The following is a 23,034-nucleotide window of genomic DNA, read 5'->3' on the forward strand; positions in this document are numbered from 1 at the left end:
GAAAATCGTCCCCTACAGCCTAGCTACCAGGTTGGGAGTACCTTGGGAATGGTCATCTACACCGCTCAAAGTGGGGTGTTTCTACCAAGGCCAGAAGCCTTAGCCATTGGGGGTCTGTCTGGTGCGCCTAATTCTGGGCAGAAGATCTTCCCCCATTCAGTTGTGCATGAGACTGTTAGGGAAAATGGTCGCCTCCTTTGAGGCCGTTCCATTCGCCCAGTTCCACTCAAGGCCTCTGCAAAGATGCATCCTTGCGGCGTGGAACAGGAAGCCCCAGGCCTTGGATCTTCCTATGAGTCTGTCCCCAGGTCTCGTTTGGTGGTTACAAACCGAGAAGGGGGAGGGAGAGAGAGAGGGGGGAGAGAGGGGTAGAGAGAGAGAGAGAGGGGGGAGAGGAGAGAGAAAGAGAGAGGGGGAGGAGAGAGAGGGAGGAGAGAGAGAGGGGGAGGAGAGAGAGGGAATAGGAGAGAGGGGGGAGAGGGAGAGGGGGGGAGGGGAGAGAGAGAGGGTGAGAGAGAGAGAGGGGGGAGAGGAGAGAGAAAGGGGGGAGAGAGAGAGGGGGAGAGAGGGGGAGGAGAGAGAGAGAGGGGGGAGAGAGGAGAGAGAGAGAGAGGGGGGAGAGAGAGAGGGGGGAGAGGAGAGAGAGAGGGAGGAGAGAGAGGGGGGAGAGGAGAGAGAGAGGGGGTTAGGAGAGGGGGAGGAGAGAGAGAAGAGAGAGGGGGAGAGAAGAGAGAGAGGGGGAGAGGAGAGAGAGAGAGAGAGAGGGGGGAGGAGAGAGAGAGGGAGGAGGAGAGAGAGAGGGAGGGAGGAGAGAGAGGGGGGGAGGAGAGAGAGAGAGAGGGGGCACGCAAGAGTCTCGTTGGTGGTTACAAACCGAGAATTTGCTGAAAGGCAAAACTTTTCTTCCTCTTCCATGGAAGATTATACGACAGATGCCAGCCTGACAGGCTGGGGAGCAGTGTTGGAGGAGACGTGCTCGCAGGAGATATGGTCTGCGATCGAGAAGCTATTGCCTATAAGTGTCTTGGAGATCCGGGCAGTTTATATGGCTCTCATAAAGTGGTCTTACAGACTACGGGGTCTCCCTGTTCGGGTTCAGTCCGACAATGCCACAGCAGTGGCCTATATCAATCACCAGGGTGGTACCAGGAGTCTGGTTGCACAAAAAGAGGTCTCATACGTGCCTGGGCAGAAAGGCGTGTTCCATCCTTTCTGCAGTCTTCATTCTAGGAGTGGAAAATTGGCAGGCGGATTTTCTGAGCCGCCAGAAGTTGTGCCCAGGAGAATGGGCTCTGCACCCCGACATGTTTCAGAACATATGTCGCAGGTGGCGTACTCCAGACGTAGATCTGTTTGCGTCCAGATTCAACAGAAAGCTGGACAAATTTGTGTCAAGGACAAGAGATGTTCTTGCTCAGGGGTCGGATGCTCTGACAGTTCCCTGGGATCAGTACAATCTAATTTATGCCTTCCCCCGTGCCCGCTTCTGTCACAGTTCTTGGGAAGAATCAAGAGGGAAACAAAGTCGGTGCTTTTGGTAGCCCCGGCTTGGCCCAGGCGACCTTGGTACGCAGAGATCATGAAGTTGGCAGTAGGCAGGCCATGGATCCTTCCTCTCTGGCCAGATCTGCTCTCACAGGGTCCAATTTACCATCCTGCTTTACACAGTCTGAATTTGACGGTTTGGCTGCTGAGACCCACATTCTGAGGGATCGTGGGCTTTCGGGGCCAGTCCTTTCTACTCTGGTCAATGCCAGAAAGCCGGCCTCCAGGCTTATTTACTACAAAATCTGGAAGGCATATGTTTCCTGGTATGAACTCAGGGAATGGCATCCTAGAAAGTATGTCATTAGCAGGATCTTGGCCTTTCTGCAGTCAGGCCTAGAAATGAATTTGGCCATAAGCACTATCAAGGTGCAGATTTCGGCCTTGTCAGTGTTTTTTCAGAAGCCACTTGCATCACATTCCCTGGTGTGGGCTTTCATCCAGGGGGCCATGCGGATAAGACCGCCAGTCAAACCTCCGGTATGCCTATGGGATCTAAATTTGGTTCTCTCAGCTTTGCAGGGACAACCATTTGAACCTTTGCATCTGGCTTCATTAGTTCTTTTGACTAAAAAATTGGTTTTCTTGGTAGCCATTTCCTCGGCTAGGAGAGTGTCACAGCTCACTCTCCAGCAAGGAACCATATCTAATTATTCATAAGGACCGGTGGTAATGCGTCCCAACAGGTCCTTTCTGCCTAAGGTGGTTCGGGATTCCATTTGAATCAAGATGTAATCCTACCATCCTTTTTTCCGGATCCACAGTCCACAGAAGAAGAATCTTTGCACACTTTAGATGTGGTAAGGGCAATCAGTACCTATCTTCAGGCAACTGCTCAGATAAAAAAGACTGATTGCTTATTTATTTTGCAGAAGGCCCTAGGAAGGGCCAAGCGGCATCAAGATCCACTCTCTCAAGGTGGATTAGACAGGTTATTTCTCAGGCCTATAGTGTAAAGGGGAAGATTCCTCGTTTTCAAGTGAAAGCGCACTCAACCAGGGCTTTAGGTTGATTTTTGGGCAGTGCATCACCAGGCCTCCCTGGCTCAGATCTGTAAGGCTGCAACTTGGTCATCAGTCCACACATTCACCAGATTCTATCGGGTGGATGTCAGAGGGCAAGAGGATATCGCCTTTGGGCGCAGTGTACTGCAGGCTGCAGTTTATAACCTCCGGTCCATGGCTGTCTATATTTCTGATCTGTGTCTCCCTCCCCTCAAACTGAGCATTGCTTTGGGACATCCCACTATGTAATGAAGCTCCTGTGTCCCGTGATGTATGATCAAGAAAATAGGATTTTTATATACAGCTTACCTGTAAAATCTTTTTCTTGAGAAGTACATCATGGGACACAGAGCTGCCGCCCCTCTTGGGTTTTACGTGGTTTCTTATTGCTTTGCTACAAAACTGAGGTTCCTCCCATATGGGAGGGGTTATATAGGGGAGGCATTCTCCTTAATTGAGGGTTAACCAGTGTCCAATCACCAGAGGTGCCTATATAACCCACTATGTAATGAAGCTCCTGTGTCCCGTGATGTACTTCTCAAGAAAAGGATTTTACAGGTAAGCTGTATATAAAAATCCTATTTTTGGATCCCAGACAAATGTCTGGCCGAGTTCACCTGGTCTAATTCAAATGTCCATGCATGCATGTTTAGAAGGAGTACGCTGACACACACTGTTCAGTGAAAAGCTTCCTTCATTGCTCTGGGCATATAGCCCCCTTTATATGTAAGAGATGACTCATTGTTTGCAAAAGCATAATCTCAGGTGACAGGTGTATTCTGTGCTGTCAAGCCAGAGATTGGAGGACCCTTATGTAAGGGGTCCTGGCCAGTTTCATCCAGGTTTTCTGCTGATGGCTTGTGGACTCCTGGACTCACTCCGATGGGAGGGGGGTCTCTAGGTGAAGCATTTTGAGTAAGGAGATTCAGCATATATCTTGACATAATAGAAAATAGTAATTTAATCAAAGTATTAAACAATCCATAACAGTCCCCCCTTGAAATGTTTATTTCCTATTCTGTCCCTAGTAGGTGATCTAACTCATCTGTCCTCATGTGCCTTGGAACTTTTTTCTTGCTGTACGTTAGACGGTTGATGGCTAGCCCATCACTCCCCTTGCCAGGGGCGGGCCTGGGCCAGGGGGCAGGGATGCATTTGCCCTCCGGGCCGCTCTGATTTGCTGTATAATTTGGCTGGTGTCCAGCTCACAACTGCGCATGTGCAGTGTCTGAGCTGGCCGAGTGCAGCAGCTCCATCCAGCAATGTGTTCTGTCACTGGGCTGAAACTCTGTGTTACAGAGCGCAGCCCAGTCCAGCCCCTCCCTCCTCCATATGAATGGCTGGTAGATCTGCTCTTGCTTGCCCCGCCCACACTCCGGGCAGCCAGTGTGCTGTCTGTGAAGAGGATGTGTGGGTGGGAAAGTTAAAATCAAGCAGTCGGCTGAAATCCAGTGAGCGTCCATGTAAGTGAGCTTCTCATCCCTCCCTTCTCTCTCTTCTCTTCTAATTTCTCTCTCATGTCTCTCTCTCTCCTCTCCTCTCTCTCTCCTTCTCTAAGCTAAAGAGCTAAAGCTAAAGAGTTTTCTTTCTGGCAGCCTGTGACTGTACCTTGCCCTAGGTGGTATGAAGAGGTTCACACTGACACTGGTATGCTGCAGAGCTGGTAGTCTTCCTGCATGTTACCCCTGGCCCCATAGACCACTATTAGGTTGAACATTTTTACTGCATGTTCTGAAGTGCACAAAAAAGTCCTGCATGCTGCATCTTTGGGGCACTTTAGAAAATGCAGCAAAAAATGTGCAACTAAAAGATATCTGGGGGACTGTGGCTAAAGAAAACCACCAGTACACCAGCACTGCAGCCAAACATGCATACCAGTGTGAGCCCAAGGGCTATTCACTTGTCACAGGCACTGCCACTCCACTGAAAAGCGATTCATGCTCGGGTCACTTTTCTGAGGAATTTGACAGGCAGTGAGGAGGTATCATCACATTTCCTCCCTGCCTGTTTTAACCTTCTAAATGCCAATCCCTCCAGCTAATGGCACGATTCACTTTGAACTCCACCTTATTTACATTACTCTCTCTTCAAGCAGTGTCAATCAGTCTCTTTCTTTCTGCAGGCAGTGTGAAGCAGTCTCTCTCTCTCTGTGCAGGCAGTATGAAGCGGTCCTCTCTCTCTCTGTGCAGGCAGTATGAAGCGGTCTCTCTCTCTCTCTCTCTCTGTGCAGGCAGTATGAAGCGGTCTCTCTCTCTCTCTCTCTCTCTCTCTCTCTCTCTCTCTCTCTCCTGTGCAGGCAGTATGAAGCGGTCTCTCTCTCTCTCTCTGTGCAGGCAGTATGAAGCGGTCTCTCTGTGCAGGCAGTATGAAGCGGTCTCTCTCTCTCTCTGTGCAGGCAGTATGAAGCGGTCTCTCTCTCTCTCTCTCTCTGTGCAGGCAGTATGAAGCGGTCTCTCTCTCTCTCTCTCTGTGCAGGCAGTATGAAGCGGTCTCTCTGTGCAGGCAGTATGAAGCGGTCTCTTTCTCTGTTCAGGCAGTATGAAGCGGTCTCTCTCTCTGTGCAGGCAGTATGAAGCGGTCTCTCTCTCTCTCTCTCTCTCTCTCTGTGCAGGCAGTATGAAGTGGTCTCTCTCTCTCTCTGTGCAGGCAGTATGAAGCGGTCTCTCTCTCTCTCTCTCTCTCTGTGCAGGCAGTGTGAAGCGGTCTCTCTCTCTCTCTCTCTCTCTATGCAGGCAGTGTGAAGAGGTCTCTCTCTCTCTCTGCAGGAAGTGTGAAGCGGTCTCTCTCTCTCTCTCTCTGTGCAGGCAGTGTGAAGCGGTCCCTCTCTCTCTCTCTCTGTGCAGGCAGTGTGAAGCCGTCTCTCTCTCTCCCTCTCTGTGCAGGCAGTGTGAAGCCGTCTCTCTCTCCCTCTCTGTGCAGGCAGTGTGAAGCCATCTCTCTCTCCTCTCTGTGCAGGCAGTGTGAAGCGGTCTCTCTCTCCCTCTCTGTGCAGGCAGTATGAAGCGGTCTCTCTCTCTCTCTGCAGGAAGCGTGAAGCGGTCTCTCTCTCTCTCTCTCTGCAGGAAGCATGAAGCGGTCTCTCTCTCTCTCTCTGCAGGAAGCATGAAGCGGTCTCTCTCTCTCTGTGCAGGCAGTGTGAAGCGGTCTCTCTCTGTGCAGGCAGCGTGAAGAGGTCTCTCTCTCTCTCTCTGCAGGAAGCGTGAAGCGGTCTCTCTCTCCCTCTCTGTGCAGAAGCATGAAGCGGTCTCTCTCTCCCTCTCTGTGCAGGCAGTGTGAAGCGTCTCTCTCTCCTCTCTGTGCAGGCAGTGTGAAGCGGTTCTCTCTCTCCCTCTCTGTGCAGGCAGTGTGAAGCGGTCTCTCTCTCCCTCTCTGTGCAGGCAGTATGAAGCGGTCTCTCTCTCTCTCTGTGCAAGCAGTGTGAAGCGGTCTCTCTCTGTGCAAGCAGTGTGAATCGGTCTCTCTCTGTGCAGGCAGTGTGAAGCGGTCTCTCTCTCTCTGTGCAGGCAGTGTGAAGCGGTCTCTCTGTCTCTCTGTGCAGGCAGCGTTAAGCGGTCTCTCTCTCTCTCTCTGTGCAGGAAGCGTGAAGCGGTCTCTCTCTCTCTGTGCAGGCAGTGTGAAGCGGTCTCTCTCTCCCTCTCTGTGCAGGCAGTGTGAAGCAGTCTCTCTCTCTCTCTCTCTCTCTCTCTCTGTGCAGGCAGTGTGAAGCGGTCTCTCTCTGTGCAGGCAGTGTGAAGCGGTCTCTCTCTCTCTCTCTCTCTCTCTCTCTGTGCAAGCAGTGTGAAGCGGTCTCCCTCTCTCTGCAGGCAGTGTGAAGCGGTCTCTCTCTCTCTCTGTGCAGGCAGTGTGAAGCGGGTCTCTCTCTCTCTCTCTGTGCAGGCAGTGTGAAGCGGTCTCTCTTCTCTCTGTGCAGGAAGCGTGAAGCGGTCTCTCTCTCTCTCTCTCTGTGCAGGAAGCGTGAAGCGGTCTCTCTCTCTCTGTGCAGGAAGCATTAAGTGGTCTCCTCTCTCTCTCTCTGTGCAGGCAGTGTGAAGCGGTCTCTCTCTGTGCAGGCAGTGTGAAGCGGTCTCTCTCTCTGTGCAGGCAGTGTGAAGCGGTCTCTCTCTCTCTGTGCAGGCAGTGTGAAGCGGTCTCTCTCTCTGTGCAGGCAGTGTGAAGCGGTCTCTCTTTGCAGGCAGTGTGAAGCGTCTCTCTGTGCAGGCAGTGTGAAGCGGTCTCTCTGTGCAGGCAGTGTGAAGCGGTCTCTCTGTGCAGGCAGTGTGAAGCGGTCTCTCTGTGCAGGCAGTGTGAAGTGGTCTGTCTCTGTGCAGGCAGTGTGAAGCAGTCTCTCTCTCTCTCTGTGCAGGCAGTGTGAAGAGGTCTGTCTCTCTCCCTGTGCAGGCAGTGTGAAGCGGTCTCTCTCCCTGTGCAGGCAGTGTGAAGCGGTCTCTCTCCCTGTGCAGGCAGTGTGAAGCGGTCTCTCTCCCTGTGCAGGCAGTGTGAAGCGGTCTCTCTCCCTTTGCAGGCAGTGTGAAGCGGTCTCTCTCCCTGTGCAGGCAGTGTGAAGCGGTCTCTCTCCCTGTGCGGGCAGTGTGAAGCGGTCTCTCTCCCTGTGCAGGCAGTGTGAAGCGGTCTCTCTCTCTGTGCAGGCAGTGTGGAGTGGTCACTCCAGTGTTGTCAGGTATGTATGTGTATCATGTCCCTGTACCTTCTATCATTTTACAAACAACCCCCCTTCTCCGCTAAAATCATGTCCAAGGCCATCCTATTCTGAAATGTCATGTAAGATGTGGGAGCTAATTGGTCAGCAATCCCCTGTAGGGCGTCTCTAGTGTAATTTACAAACCGCTGCTGGTTGTAATATATGTAATTTATCCAGTCTACATTTTTGTTGACAGTCATTATGGGAATCAAAGACTCAAAACCTGCCTTTACTTGGTCTCGGGCTTTAAATTCATTCGGGACCCTTATGGCATCTATATACACATGTGGGTCAAAACTTCCCTCAGGAGCACTCCTCTTAGTGATAGCCACCTGTTGGGCCCTCACCAGATTTAACAGAAAAAGGATTATACAATGTGGACATCATAGTGCAGTCAATGTCTTGTGCTCTGGACTTGGGACTTTCTTACAGTGGAAGGGGTGGATTCAAGTGTTTTTCCCAGCCAACTTTACAGATGTGCTTGTGGTCAGCAGCACCTGGAAGGGACCATCATATCTGGGTTCAAGAGAACTTTTTCTCACAAATGTCTTTACCAGCACCCAATTTCCTGGTAGTAGTTGGTGTGTTCCTGTATCTAATTCAGGATCTGGAATGGAAGAAAACACCTGGGCACATATTCGGGTTAATTCTTGTGATAATGCGGTTACATAATTAGTCAACACATCATACTGCAGTTATAACTGTGGAAAATAACAACCAAGTCTAGGGGCTAAATCAACCAAAATCTCATAAGGGGGTAGGGGAGTGTTCTCCCCTTGGTGTGTATCTGATGCTGAACAGGGCAATGGGCAGGCTGTCCAGCCAATGCATACCAGTTTCTTGGGCCATTTTTAACATTCAAGTCTTTAATGTGTCATTCATTCTTTCTACCTTCCCGGTACTCTGGGGGTGGTAGGCTGTGTGAAACTACTAAGGTGTACTCAAATCATCCAATCTTTTGCATTTGGATGTGGTCAATTTGTATTCGCTGGAAAGGGTACAAGGGCGTTTCTGCGGCATCTTCTCTGTGCATCCCGGGTTACACTTGGCACAAATGGTGCATGACTTACAGAAGTTGCTAGTCAGTGGAGTGATTCCTGAAGCTACATTCATAAGTCTTTGACAGATGGGCAGCTCCATGTGCCCATTGTACCACACCCGAGTACATATTCCTGGGTAAGCAAGGCTTCTTGTTGCACTCGAATAGTCCATCCTTGAGGGTTGCTCCCCACTGCTTCCAGCTTTCCTTCTCATCCGGACTTGCTGCTTCTTGTAGTTTTTTTTTTTTCAGATAAACTATGTCCACTGGAAGAGTCTGTAGGGCAAGCACGGGATGGTCTTCTTTTTCCACTCTCAACTTCTCGTGGACCGCTGGCTGCCTGTTTTGCAGTTGAATCGGCTAGATGATTGCCTCTGGCTTCCTTCAAGTTCAGTTTGCCGTGTGCTTTTACTTTCAAAATAGCCACTTGGGTTGGGAGAAGTAAGTCAGGTCATTGATAGCTGGACTGTGTTTCACAGGTGCTCCTGCAGCTGTCAGGAATCCTCTGGCCTTCCAGATAACACCAAAGTTATGGGCAACGCTAAAAGCATATCTTGAGTCTGTATGAATGTTGGCTCTTTTTCCCTCTGCCAGTTTATATGCTATAGTGAGTGCTTGCAGCTCTGTCTTCTGTGCAGACATCCCCGGTGGTAAGGCTTCAGCTTGTAGAACCGTGTTAGGTCTGGATACTGCAGGGGTATTTCACTCACATTGGGAATATGTGTGGTTACCAGACGCATTAATTGAAAACAGTCATGGGGTGGACTCGGCTCCTCTTCTATAAAGTAGTGAGTGTACAGCTTGTATTACAGTGTAAATTTGCGGTCCCCTCAAAATACCTCACACAGCCATTAACCTCCCTGGCGGTATGATTCAGTCTGGATTTAGGTGCTGAAAGCGGTACAATTATTTTGCATGGAAATTTGGCGTTTTATTTTGTAGTCCTGTAATTAGTAGGAATAACTCTCTTAAATCTGTTCAAACCAGAGTCTAGCAGACATCCCGGGTATGATAAAGTTTATAATATAATAAAGAATAATAAAAATTATTGAATAATGTAATCAAATCCTAAAACACTGAAAAAGGGACAAGTTTTGGTTGCTATGGGCAATCTCCAAATTCCAGGCCGAAAAAATAGTATTTATAATATAAAAGTGCATGCAGGGCACTGCACAGACCACTAGGGACAAAGTGGGTGTGTAATTTTTAATACAGTACTGTAATCTGTAAGATTACAGTGCTGTGTGTGTTTTGTGTCCTTTGTACTTTTTTGAATTTGCTGCCGTTCTCCGCTCCCGTGCGCCGTAACATCGCAGGGAACGGAGCTCGGCAGCATTCGGCATTGTGAATCGAGCGGAGGACAGCTCGATCACACAGCGCGGGGGACATCGCTGGATCCAGGGGACAAGGTAAGTAACTCTCCCTGTGTCCTCCCCTGCATCCAGCTCCTGTTAGTGAAATCATAACCCTAGCCAGACTCGGGATTAGGGGGGTTAATGTCTAAACCACTGGCAACAAAAGTGAGTACACCGCTAAGTGAAAATGTCCAAATTGGGCCCAATATGTCAATATTTTGTATGGCCACCATTATTTCCCAGCACTGCCTTAGCCCTCTTGGGCATGGAGTTCAGAGCTTAGCAGGTTGGCACTGGAGTCCTCTTTCACTCCTCCATGACGACATCACGGAGCTGGTGGATGTTAGAGACTTTGCGCTCCTCTACCTTCCGTTTGAGGATGCCCCACAGATGCTCAATAGGGTTTAGGTCTGGAGACATGCTTGGCCAGTCCATCACCTTTACCCTATGCTTCTTTAGCAAGGCAGTGGTCGTCTTGGAGGTGTGTTTGGTGAAGTTATCATGTTGGAATACTGCCATATGGCCCAGTCTCCGAAGGGAGGGGATCATTCTCTGCTTCAGTATGTCGCAGTACATGTTGGCATTCATGGTTCCCTCAATGAACTGTAGCTCCCCAGTGTCGGCAGCACTCATGCAGCCCCAAACCATGACACTCCCACCACCATGCTTGACTGTAGGCAAGACACACTTGTCTTTGTACTCATCACCTGGTTGCCGCCGCACACGCTTGACACCAGCGGTTTAGACATTAATGGCTGTGTGTTGTTATTTTGAGGGGACAGCAAAGTTACACTGTTATACAAGCTGTACACTCACTACTTTACATTGTAGCAAAGTGTCATTTCTTCAGTGTTTCAGTGTGAGGGGTGTACTCACTTTTGCGAGATACTGTATATGGCTCTAGAGCATGAGAAAAGTTCAGATCGCACAATTGCTGCATAACTAATGTAATATAGAGAATACAGAATACTGGGATCGTTATTATTTAGGATTTAGCAGAATGATGACTTCGATTGAGAGGAAGCATCATTACAGAACAAGGACTACTAAACAGGCAGCACAGCCTGTATACATAATGAACCAATATGCCCCCCCCCCCCCCGTAGCAGATCAATGGTCTTTGGCACCGAGATCTCAGTGCAGTGAGATATCACATTAGGATTGGTATCTCTTGGTGTTAGGGATGTCAAGCCCTTTATGGTACACTTGTTCTGGCACAGAAAGCCAAGCACTGAGAATAATCTCCTGGGGGGGAGGTAGTTTGGACAACGACAATATTGTCCATGGGTATATAGAAGCTATAAATGCACAATAAGAAAATTAAAAAAAAGTGTCCCCAGATTTGTATATTATAAAACAGAAACAACTAAAATGTTTTTTTTCCCCCTCTTTCTAGGAGAAGATGATCCACCATCTCCCAGTGTCACCACTTCCACCCTGGAGGGGGTAAACAACCAACTGGTTCCATCCACCAGTGACAGAGAGCCAACAACACTGGCTATGACTGTGGGGGATCAACAAAGTGCCGTCACCCCATATACCTTGGAGGATGATCAAACTGCACTGGTTTCATCCACCGGTGAGGATGAGGATAAGGCAACCATAGTATCTCAGACTGTGGAAGACCATCAATGTCCAGTCATCCCATCCACGAAGGACAGTAAGAAAACTATCGGCTACTACCACCAGTGAGAGTATTATATTTAAACTGGACACAGCAATGGAGGACCAGCAAAGTCTGGTCACTTCAGATACCATGGAGGGTGAGAAAATGCTGGTTCCATCCAGCAGCGATATCCCATCCAGCAGCCTCAAGAAACTATATGTGGAAAGCTTCACCCACCACAAGACAATTGGAATGGGGAGCTTTGGGATAGTGTTGTTGGCCACCCATCTCGCCACTAACCAAACGCTGGCAGTGAAGTTCGCCGAAAAGAGATTGCTACTGAGTTCTATATCCAGCTGTGCCCTAGCTGAAATATGCGTTCTGGAAGAAGGCAGAGAGTGCCCATACATCACCCATATATATGGGTCATTCCAGACAAAGGTAAGTCTTCATCTCCCTATTTCTTCTTTTTCCTGTACTGTGCTCCACTATTGCTCCAGACCCGCTACAATAGTTATGCAAATGGTGACATTTTTGGGAGTGAAAACTTACACAAGGCTAAGCATTCCCCTGCCCCATGAGATGACAGTGTTCAGACCTGTCATCTAGTCCTTCAGGCACGAAGTGCCAAATTGCAGGAAGCAAAAGAGCTTAACTTCTGTACCACATCAGGTTCTTCTGAGGGCTATGGCTGTAAATCAGCAGAACACAGTAAAGGTGAGAGAAAAACTAGAGTGCTTAGTACAAGGCTGGAGCTCGGTGATGAGCTTGGTGTTCGACTCGAACACCGGCTGTTCACCCGTTCGGCAAAGCCAGAACTCTGTGGGCCGTTCGCGCCAAATTCGCGTGGTGCTCACAGCCCACAATGCACTGCGTCATTGCAGTGCATTGCTGGCTCATGATTGGCCAAGCATGCACTGTGACCCCGCATGCTTGGCCAATCACAGCGCCGGCAGCGAGGAGAGCCATGATTGGCCACAAGTAGGATGCCTGTGGCCAATTATAGCTGAGGCTGTGTAGTACACGCCCCACACTATATAAGGCCGCCAGCACGGCGGCCTTGTGTAGTGTTCCGGCGTCTGCAGGAGTTAGTGCCTTCACCACAGAATACACCTGTATCTACCCTTCATTGCTGTTCTCTAATTGAGCCATCTGCCAGAGTTAGTGGGTGACTGGGTGTTGTCTGTGTGCCTGCACCGTAGAATACACCTGTATCTACCCTTTATTGCTCTTCTCTAATTGAGCCATCTGCAGGAGTTAGTTGATGTTGTGTGCCTCCAGCACAGCACAATATACACCTGTATCTACCCTTTATTGCTGGTGTTCTATAATAAAGGCATCTGCAGGAGTTAGTGGGTGTTTTGTGCCTCCAGCACAATATACACTACCCAATTGTTGGTTTTCCCATCTCCCTGCAGGCCATTACCATGTCTGGAAGGGCAACAAGGAGAGGGGGACAGGCACAAGCCAATAAAAGAGGGCAAGCAGGCTCTGTGTCTAGAGACAACAGTGCTGGTCGTGGACGCGGTGCATCGTCATCAGCACGTGGCCATGGGATACGCTTGTCCTTATTTTCGGCAGCTGGACGTGTTGAGCCGCATCATGCCGAAGACTTGGTAGACTGGATGACCAAGTCCTCTTCATCCTCCTCATCCTCTCTCACCCAGGCTCAGGGTACTAGCAAAGCAGCTGCCAAAGCATCTTCTTCCCTCGTCTCAATGTCATCATCAGTGACTCCTTCCCTAGACCCACCACGTCCTCCTGAGGAGTCCCCTGAGCGATGACCTGCCATGCAGCTCGTTGGCAAGTTTACCTCAAAGACCCACACCAAAGAACAAAGCAGACCTCTCCTTGCTCCTCATCAGCTGGGATCTCCAACCCCACTAGACCTTCAGTCCTCTCTGAAACCTGTGCTGAGAGGAATGAAGCTGTAGAATTAGGTGTGTCACAGCCAAGTGCTTGCGGGCATTCTGCTAGCAGTACACCCACGTCTGATTGTAGCAGGCAAATTTCCCTGCCCCAGCTGCTGGACCGTAGAAAGAAGTTCACTCCCAGCCATCCACATGCCCATCGGTTGAATGCTAGCTTGGCTAAATTGCTAGCACTTCAGCTGCTGCCTTTTCAGTTGGTAGACTCGGCCCCCTTCCGTGAGTTTGTGCAATGAGCGGTTCTTTAGTGGCAGGTCCCAAAACGCCACTTTTTCTCACGGAAGGCGATTATGGCTCTCTACCGGCATGTGGAAGGCAATGTCCTTGCCTCGCTGGACAGGGCGCTCAGGTGCATATTACCGCTGACCCATGGTCCAGCATGCACGGACAGGGACGTTACCTGTCTTTCACGGCCCATTGGGTCACTCTTCTGGCAGCTGGGAAGGATGCAGGACAAGGTGCAGTAGTGTTGGAGGTTGTTCCGCCACCACGCCTCCAAAATGCTACTACTGGTTGTGACACACCTCTCTCCTCCACCCCCTCCTCTTCCAGTGCTCTGTCCTTGGAACCAGCAGTGCTCCGTATGCATTCAAGGGGCCACGCAAGTACGCAGGCAAAACAATGCCATGCCGTGCTTGCGCTGGTTTGTTTGGGGGACAGGAGCCACACTGGGGCAGATATTTTGTCAGCTCTGCAGGGGCAGGCTGAGAGGTGGTTGACACCATGCCAGCTTAAGCCAGGATTGGTGGTTTGCGACAATGGCACCAACCTCCTCTCCGCCCGACAGGGACAACTGACCCATGTGCCCTGTGTGGCTCACGTCCTTAACCTAGTGGTGTAGCAGTTCTTGGGCAGATACCCAGGCTTACAGGATGTCCTGAAGCAGGCCAGGAAAGTCTGTGTGCATTTCTGCCACTCATTTAAAGCCTGTGCTCGGCTGGTTGAGCTCCAAAAGGAGCCGAACCTGCCCAAGAACCGCCTTATATGTGACATGCCCACCAGGTGGAACTCAACATTGGCCATGCTGCAGCGGCTGCACATGCAGCAGAGGGCCATCAATGAGTACCTGTGCGACTATGGCACCAGGACAGGGTCAGGGGAGCTCGGTTTTTTCTCACCACCCGTGGACTTCTACGTGGCTGGGAGGAGATGGCTGCGGATCATGTTGTCCTTAGTGACCCAAAGGACTCCGGACCGAATGCCTCAGCTAACCTATGCTGCATGGCCTCCCTGATCCTGCAAAGCCTGCGGAAGGATCCTCAAATTCTTCGGATCAAGGAGAGGGACCATTACTGGCTGGCCACTCTCCTTGATCCATGGTACAAGGGTAAGGTTGCTGACCTTATCTTGCCATCACAGAGGGAGCAGAGGATGAGACATCTCCGGGAGGCCTTGCAGAAAGGTCTGTGCAACGCGTTCCCAGAGACTGGGAGGTTACAAACTCCTGGTCCTGGACAACTTGTTGCTGAGGCATCAGTCAGAAGGAGCGGTTGAGAAGATGGCTGTCTGACCGATGCATACAATTTTTTAGTCCGCAGCCCCAAGGTATGATTGGTTCCAGCAACCATCGCCAGCGTCTAATTTACATGGTGCAGGAATACCTAGGGGCAAGGTCAGACTTGGACACCTTTGCCACCGAAAATCCTCTGGCTTACTTGGTCTTGAGGATGGATCACTGGCCAGAGCTTGCACAGTATGCAATTGAGCTACTGGCCCATCCAGCGTTCTTTCGGAACGCACCTTCAGTGCTGCTGGTGCCTTTGTAACCGATCACAGGGTGCGCCTGTCTACCGACTCGGTTGATCGACTGACCTTCATAAAGATGAATCAGTCTTGGATCACCACCAGCTACCAAGCACCTGAAGCTGATGTAACCGAATAATTATTTTTGAAATATCACATCCCTACAAGACTGCCTATGCTGATGCTGAGTGACTGTCCTCGGGAGAAGTCAGAACTCCTGATCTACATGCATCTTCCAGGATGGCGAACCAAAATATGGAAGTCAGTGGGCCACCCTAACAACCAGACAAAACTAGGATTGTGATAAAGATATTTCAGTGATGGAGGCCTATGCTTCTTCTCTGTTTGGAGTAGGGGGAGTCTGACCACTGAGGACAGGCAGTGATCTAGCCAGGCCCCTCCAGTTGATCCCGTCCATCTATACCCCTGTGTTCTATAGGGAGAAGTCACTTTATCCATACCATTACCTGGTCTGTTATGATTTTTGATGCTAATCCATAAATCACTTTCTCCACCAGAAATTTAACAGCGGAAATTATTTGCGGCCTGCAATTCCTGCACGCCAAAGAGATCATGCAGAGATCTGAAGCCGGGAAACATCCTCTTAGACAAAGATGGCCACGTCAGAATTGCGGATTTTGGATTGTCAATGAAGGGAGTCACCGAGTTTAAGAGAATTAAAGGATATGTGGGGTCACCAACCTACATGGCCCCAGAAGTAAGTATGCGCCTGATATCAAACTTAATTATAACATTTATCAAGATATACCAATTATTATGATTGGATATAGAGAAGAGATAAAGGGGTGCTCCACTTACACTAAATGGAGAATGTCTCCATTGGTTCCCCCGGTTGCGTTCAGCAGGTTTCCAGGCCAGAACAATACCCCCAACAAAAGGTGGGAAATTCTGAGACCTGGAGCAGTGTTGGGCTTCTTTGTAAGGGACATTGAAACGGAGTGTAGATGAATTCATCTATCTGGCCCGATTCACACATACAAATGGGGCAAAACCTCCTGTAACTGCTAACCTGCTCTTTCCCTTCTTCTCTTTAACATGGGGAGCGTTTGTGAACATTAAGCTATTGGGGTCTGTATACATTCATCTACTTTAAAATGGGCAGTTAAAGGGCACCTCTAGGCAAAGCCCTAGAGCGTTTAACCTCTTTCTGTTCCATCCAAAATGTAAAAAAAAAAAGGGGGGGCTTTGACTATACATACCCTTTAAGCTCCACCTCCAATATTCACAAGCTCCGCCTTAGTTTTATACCTTTGCACTGCAATTTTAGTCCTGCACGAGCTTCATGCATCACATATGTCACTATGCTGTCATCTCTGTCTTCTGCCTTGTGTGACAAAGTGCTAATACCTCTCTCTCATGTTTCTACAGATCTTGCAAAATATGGATTATTTCACCATGGTTGACTATTTCTCCCTTGGAATAATATACAAGAGTCGGATGATTAACCACTTGCTTACTGGGCACTTAAACCCCCCTCCTGCCCAGACCAATTTTCAGCTTTCAGCGCTGATGCACTTTGAATGACAATTGTGCGGCCATAGAACACTGTACACAAATACATTTTTATCATTTTTTTCCCACAAATAGAGCTTTCTTTTGGTGGTATTTAACCACTTGCTTACTGGGCACTTAAACACCCTTCCTGCCCAGACCAATTTTCAGCTTTTGGTGCTCTCACACTTTGAATGACAATTACTCAGTCATGCAACACTCTACCCAAATGAATTTTGTGTCCTTTTTTTCCCACAAATAGAGCTTTCTTTTGGTGGTATTTGATCACCTCTGGGGTTTTTATTTTTTGCGCTATAAATGAAAAAAGACCGAAAATTTTGAAAAAAAACACATATTTCTTTGTTTCTGTGATAAAATTTTGCAAATTATAATTTTTTTTTCATAAATTTTGGCCACAATTTATACTGCTACATATCTTTGGTAAAAATAACCCAAATTATTGGATATTATTTGGTCTTTGTGAAAGTTAGAGAGTCTACAAGCTGTGGTGCGAATCGCACAAAATTGATCACATCTGATGTACTGGTGGCCTATCTCATTTCTTGTGACCCGAACAAGTCAGGAAAGTACAAATACCCCCCAAATGACCCCTTTTTTGAAAGTAGACATTCCAAGGTATTTACTAAGATGCATGGTGAGGTTTTTGATGTTGTCATCTTTTTCCCACAATTCTTTGCAAAATGAAGATTTTTTTTTTTTTTTTTTTTCTCACAAAATTTTTAATGTAATAGGTTATTTCTCTCACATGGCATGTGTATACCACAAATGACACCCCAAAATACGTTCTGCTACTCCTTCTGAGTATTACGATACCAAATGTGTGAGACTTTTACACAGCCTGGCCACATACAGAGGCCCAATATTGAAATAGCACCATCAGGCGTTCTAGGAGCATAAATTACACATTTCATTTCTCAACCACCTATTACAGTTTTGAAGGCCCTGGAGCACCAGGACAATGGAAATGCCCACAAAGTGACCCCATTTTGGAAAGCTAACACCCCAACGTATAATCTATGAGGCATATTGAGTCGTTTGAATGGTTCATTTTTTTTCCAGAAGTTTTGGGAAAATGTGGAAAAAAAATGAAAACGCATTTTTTTTACGCAAAGTTGTCCATTTATAAGATATTTCCAACACATAGCATGTACATAGCAAAAATGACACCCCAAAATACGTTCTACTACTCCTCCTGAGTATAACGATACCAAATGTGTGAGACTTTTACACAGCCTGGCCACATACAGAGGCCCAATATTGAAATAGCACCATCAAGCGTTCTAGGAGCATAAATTACACATTTCATTTCTCAACCACCTATTACAGTTTTGAAGGACCTGGAGCACCAGGACAATGGAAATGCCCACAAAGTGACCCCATTTTGGAAAGCTAACACCCCAACGTATAATCTATGAGGCATATTGAGTCGTTTGAATGGTTCATTTTTTTTCCAGAAGTTTTGGGAAAATGTGGAAAAAAAATGAAAACGCATTTTTTTTACGCAAAGTTGTCCATTTATAAGATATTTCCAACACATAGCATGTACATAGCAAAAATGACACCCCAAAATACGTTCTACTACTCCTCCTGAGTATAACGATACCAAATGTGTGAGACTTTTACACAGCCTGGCCACATACAGAGGCCCAATATTGAAATAGCACCATCAGGCGTTCTAGGAGCATAAATTACACATTTCATTTCTCAACCACCTATTACAGTTTTGAAGGACCTGGAACACCAGGACAATGGAAATGCCCACAAAGTGACCCCATTTTGGAAAGCTAACACCCCAACGTATAATCTATGAGGCATATTGAGTCGTTTGAATGGTTCATTTTTTTCCAGAAGTTTTGGGAAAATGTGGAAAAAAAATGAAAACGCATTTTTTTTACGCAAAGTTGTCCATTTATAAGATATTTCCAACACATAGCATGTACACAGCAAAAATGACACCCCAAAATACATTCTACTACTCCTCCTGAGTATAACGATACCAAATGTGTGAGACTTTTACACAGCCTGGCCACATACAGAGGCCCAATATTGAAATAGCACCATCAAGCGTTCTAGGAGCATAAATTACACATTTCATTTCTCAACCACCTATTACAGTTTTGAAGGACCTGGAGCACCAGGACAATGGAAATGCCCACAAAGTGACCCCATTTTGGAAAGCTAACACCCCAACGTATAATCTATGAGGCATATTGAGTCGTTTGAATGGTTAATTTTTTTCCAGAAGTTTTGGGAAAATGTGGAAAAAAAATGAAAACGCATTTTTTTTACGCAAAGTTGTCCATTTATAAGATATTTCCAACACATAGCATGTACATAGCAAAAATGACACCCCAAAATACGTTCTACTACTCCTCCTGAGTATAACGATACCAAATGTGTGAGACTTTTACACAGCCTGGCCACATACAGAGGCCCAATATTGAAATAGCACCATTAGGCGTTCTAGGGGCATAAATTACACATCTCATTTCTCAACCACCTATTACATTTTTGAAGGCCCTGGAGCACCAGGACAATGGAAATGCCCACAAAGTGACCCCATTTTGGAAAGCTAACACCCCAACGTATAATCTATGAGGCATATTGAGTCGTTTGAATGGTTCATTTTTTTTCCAGAAGTTTTGGGAAAATCTGGAAAAAAAATGAAAACGCATTTTTTTACACAAAGTTGTCCATTTATAAGATATTTCCAACACATAGCATGTACATAGCAAAAATGACACCCCAAAATACGTTCTACTACTCCTCCTGAGTTTAACGATACCAAATATGTGAGACTTTTACACAGCTTGGCCACATACAGAGGCCCAACATGCAAGGAACACCATCAGGTGTTCCAGGGACACATAGCATGCACATACCAAGAATTACACCCCAAAATACATTCTACTGAGAAAAGAGTAAACAAAAGATTACCTGTGGTTTTAGCAGCGCAGTTGTCCACAGGATGATAGCACTGGTCCAGGCAGCAGGCAGGGACTTGGTCAACAAAAGTGAACACAATTTTCCAGGCAACAGGCAGGTATACTGTCCATAGTCATTATTGGCAGCAGGCAGGGATACTGTCCATATACAGTCCAAGGTCAGTGCAGGCAGAGATCGTCAGCATTGCCAAAATATTGGTCCTGGTAGTAGGCAGGAACATGGTCCATCCATGTGCTGTGGTCAGTTCATGCGACAGGCAGAGGCATGATGGTATAGGTCCTACAGGCAGCAGGCAGAAGTAGGGCCTTTTTCAGGACAGAATGGGGATAGGGGTAGAGGCTTCTCCCACCCAAATCTCTTTGAAGCCTCCGAGTCTCCAGACCCTAATCTAGGAATGAGAAAACAAGGGAAATTGTCTTCTTCATCCAAAAAAACTATTCTGGAGCCCCTCACATATGTGAGACCCCTGTTATGAATCCCACTAGTCCACAGAGGGTACAAGATCAGTCCAAGAGGCAGGCAAAAGGCATGGTCAAACAGTCCAGGGTCAGTTCCAGATCAGGCAGAGGTATGTACAGAATCAGTAGGCAGAAGCGTGGTCGAATAACAGTCCAGGGTCAGTTCCAGATCAGGCAGAGGCGTAAACAGAATCAGTAGGCAGAAGCGTGGTCGAATAACAAGCCAGGGTCAGTTCCAGATCAGGCAGAGGTATGTACAAAATCAGTAGGCAGAAGCGTGGTCGAATAACAAGCCAGGGTCAGTTACAGAGCAAGCAGAGGCATAAGGGGTTTGAAGGTAAATGGCAGGAAGTGAGGGTTATGGTTACCATACTTCACTAATAATTCACTAAAGTATGGTAACGGCGGAAACAGTCACCTATGCAGAGGCCTGGTTGGGAAGGGCATTGGGCACAGTGATAAGTGGTGTCTCTTCTCACTCTTCGTTTGCTGCACACCCGACATTTTTTCTGACATCTTCGGCCTGTTGGTTTGGGAGGGATTTTGTCAGGAAAGTGGCGTTCAGAGAGTCTGCTAATTACATCGGATCGAATGTTTTGTGGTGGGCCGTTGGGGTAAATAAGGGCAGTGGTGATTTCCTCCTGGTAGCCAAGGAAGGGTATGGGTCTTTCTGTGGACTTACGATAAATGACATACGTGTTGTATATGGCCAAATTAAAGAAATAAATTGCAATTTTTTTATACCACTTGTATGTTCTTCTCGTGGCAAGATAGGGTTCGAGCATCTGGTCGTTCATGTCGACACCCCCCATGAACATGTTGTATTCATGGATACAAGTGGGTTTTAGTATTGGGCCATCCCTCCTGGTGATCTCAACAAAAGTGTTGTTGTGGATCGAAGAAAGCATGTAGACATCCCTTCTGTCCCTCCACTTCACAGCCAAAATTTCCTCGTTCCGTAAGCTCGCCGCTTCGCCTTTTCTTAGCCTTTTGTTGACGAGGCTTTGAGGAAAGCCCTTCCGGTTCGTTCGTACGGTGCCACATGCTGGAGTTTGCATTCTATGGAGGTTGCGGAACAGGGGTAAACTGGTATAAAAATTGTCCACATACAGATGGTAGCCTTTCTCAAGGAGTGGGTTTATGAGTTCCCAAACAACTTTTCCACTCGATCCGATGTATTCGGGGCAATTAGGGGGATGTAGCTGGGTGTCCTTCCCTTCGTATACCATGAAGGAATATGTATACGCTGTGGCTCGATCACACAACTTATACATTTTCACCCCATAGCGGGCCCTTTTGGAGGGAATAAATTGCTTTAGGCCCAGCCTGCCAGAAAATTTGATCAGGGACTCATCCACACATATGTGTTGGTCTGGGGTAAACAACTGGGGGAACATCTGAGAAAAATAATTTATTAGCGGCCGAATTTTGTAAAGTTTATCAAAATTTGGGTCATTCCGGGGAAGGCATTGGGTATTGTCATTAAAGTGTAGGAATCTCATTATCGTTAGATATCTGTTCCGGGACATTATTGAGGAAAAGATGGGCATGTGATAGATGGGGCGGGATGACCAATATGCATGTATTTCATTTTTATTGTTTAGTCCAATACAAAATGTGAGGCCCAAAAAAATTTTAAACTCCTCCACTGTTAGGGCTCTCCACTTGTAGGGATGGGCATAAGAGGACGTTGGGTTGCTTTCAATAAATTGTTGGGCATATAGGTTGGACTGGACAACAATGGATTCAAGCATGTCCTCTGTAAAAATTAGGTGGAAAAAGTCCATCAGGGAAAAATTTTGTGTGTCCACCTGGACTCCTGGGTTGGCAGTGAAAGGGGGAACGTTGGCTTCTCCTGAGTTAGGAGGAAGCCACAAGGGGTTCTGGAGGGAATAGGGAAGGCTGGCATGGGACCTAACCCTTTGGGGCCGAGTTGACACCCCACTTGTACGTGGCCTTTGCCGAGGTACTGTGGTGCTGGTGGATGGCACTGGGTTGCCGGTGGATGGCTCTGCGGTGCTGGTGGATGGTACCGCCTCCTCACCAGTGCGCCTTCGTCTGACGGGCGGACTATCATCTTCCTCCTCTGAGGCTGTCATGGTACCGCTGCTGAGGACAGGCTCGTAGTCCACGTCAGACTCAGAATCTGAATAGGAGGAGGAATCCGAAGCGGAAACCTCCCCGTTGCTCTCGTCGGCTGCAAGGATATCATATGCCTCCTCAGCTGAATACAATCTTTGTGACATTTTTATTGACCACAAATGGCACTGACAGGTGACGCTGATTTGGCAGATGACACTGACAGGAGACGCTGATGTGGCAGGTGACACTGACAGGTGACGCTGATTTGGCAGGTGACACTGACAGGTGACGCTGATGTGGCAGGTGACACTGACAGGTGACGCTGATTTGGCAGATGACACTGACAGGTGACGCTGATTTGGCAGATGACACTGACAGGTGACGCTGATGTGGCAGGTGACACTGACAGGTGACGCTGATGTGGCAGGTGACACTGACAGGTGACGCTGATTACAGGTGACACTGACGTGGCAGGTGGCACTGACAACACGTGGCACTGACAAATGGCACTGGAGGCAGATGGCACTGGAGGCAGATGGGGCTGACAGATGTCGCTGACAGATGTCGCTGGCAGATGTCGCTGGCAGATGTCGCTGACAGATGTCGCTGACAGATGGCACTGGCAGATGGTGCTGGCTATTTGCTCTGGCAAATGGGGCTGGCAGATAGCAGTGCGGCTGGCAGATGGCGCTGGCAGGTGGCACTGGCGGCACTGGCACTGGCGCTGGTGGCACTGGCGCTGACGGTACTGGCGCTGACGGCACTGGGGCTGACGGCACTTCGGCTGAAGGATGGCACTGGCGTTGGCAGGTGGCACTGGCAGGTGGCACTGGCACTGGCACTGGCAGGTGGCGCTGGGGTGACGGCACTGGGGTGACGGCACTGGGGTGACGGCACTGGGGTGATGGCACTGGGGCTGACGGATGGCACTGGCAGGTGGCACTGGCGCTGGCAGGTGGCGCTGGCACTGGCGCTGGTAGGTGGCACTGGCGGCACTGGCACTGGCGGCACTGGCGCTGACGGCACTGGGGCTGACGGCACTGGGGCTGACGGCACTGGCGCTGACGGCACTGGGGCTGACGGATGGCACTGTCGCTGGCACTGTCGCTGACAGGTG

The 23,034-nt window shown here is 48.4% G+C and overlaps 1 protein-coding gene across 1 annotated transcript in view; it reads left to right on the plus strand.

Annotated features, from left to right (window-relative positions):
* Positions 1-18,153, plus strand: part of LOC143945906 (uncharacterized) — a 33,675-nt gene extending 15,522 nt beyond the window's left edge. Inside the window, exons 2-4 of the mRNA XM_077465156.1 lie at positions 11,018-11,668; positions 15,417-15,616; positions 16,288-18,153. Of these exons, the coding sequence (XP_077321282.1) occupies positions 11,018-11,313 (296 nt within the window). The 3' untranslated portion in view covers positions 11,314-11,668; positions 15,417-15,616; positions 16,288-18,153. The remainder of the gene's footprint in view (positions 1-11,017; positions 11,669-15,416; positions 15,617-16,287) is intronic.
* The last annotated feature ends 4,881 nt before the right edge of the window (positions 18,154-23,034 follow it).

The sequence above is a fragment of the Lithobates pipiens genome, unplaced genomic scaffold (assembly GCF_037356315.1).
Source record: "Lithobates pipiens isolate NorthernLeopardFrog02 unplaced genomic scaffold, aLitPip1_a1.2 Scaffold_1, whole genome shotgun sequence".
In the NCBI taxonomy this organism is placed as follows: domain Eukaryota; kingdom Metazoa; phylum Chordata; class Amphibia; order Anura; family Ranidae; genus Lithobates; species Lithobates pipiens.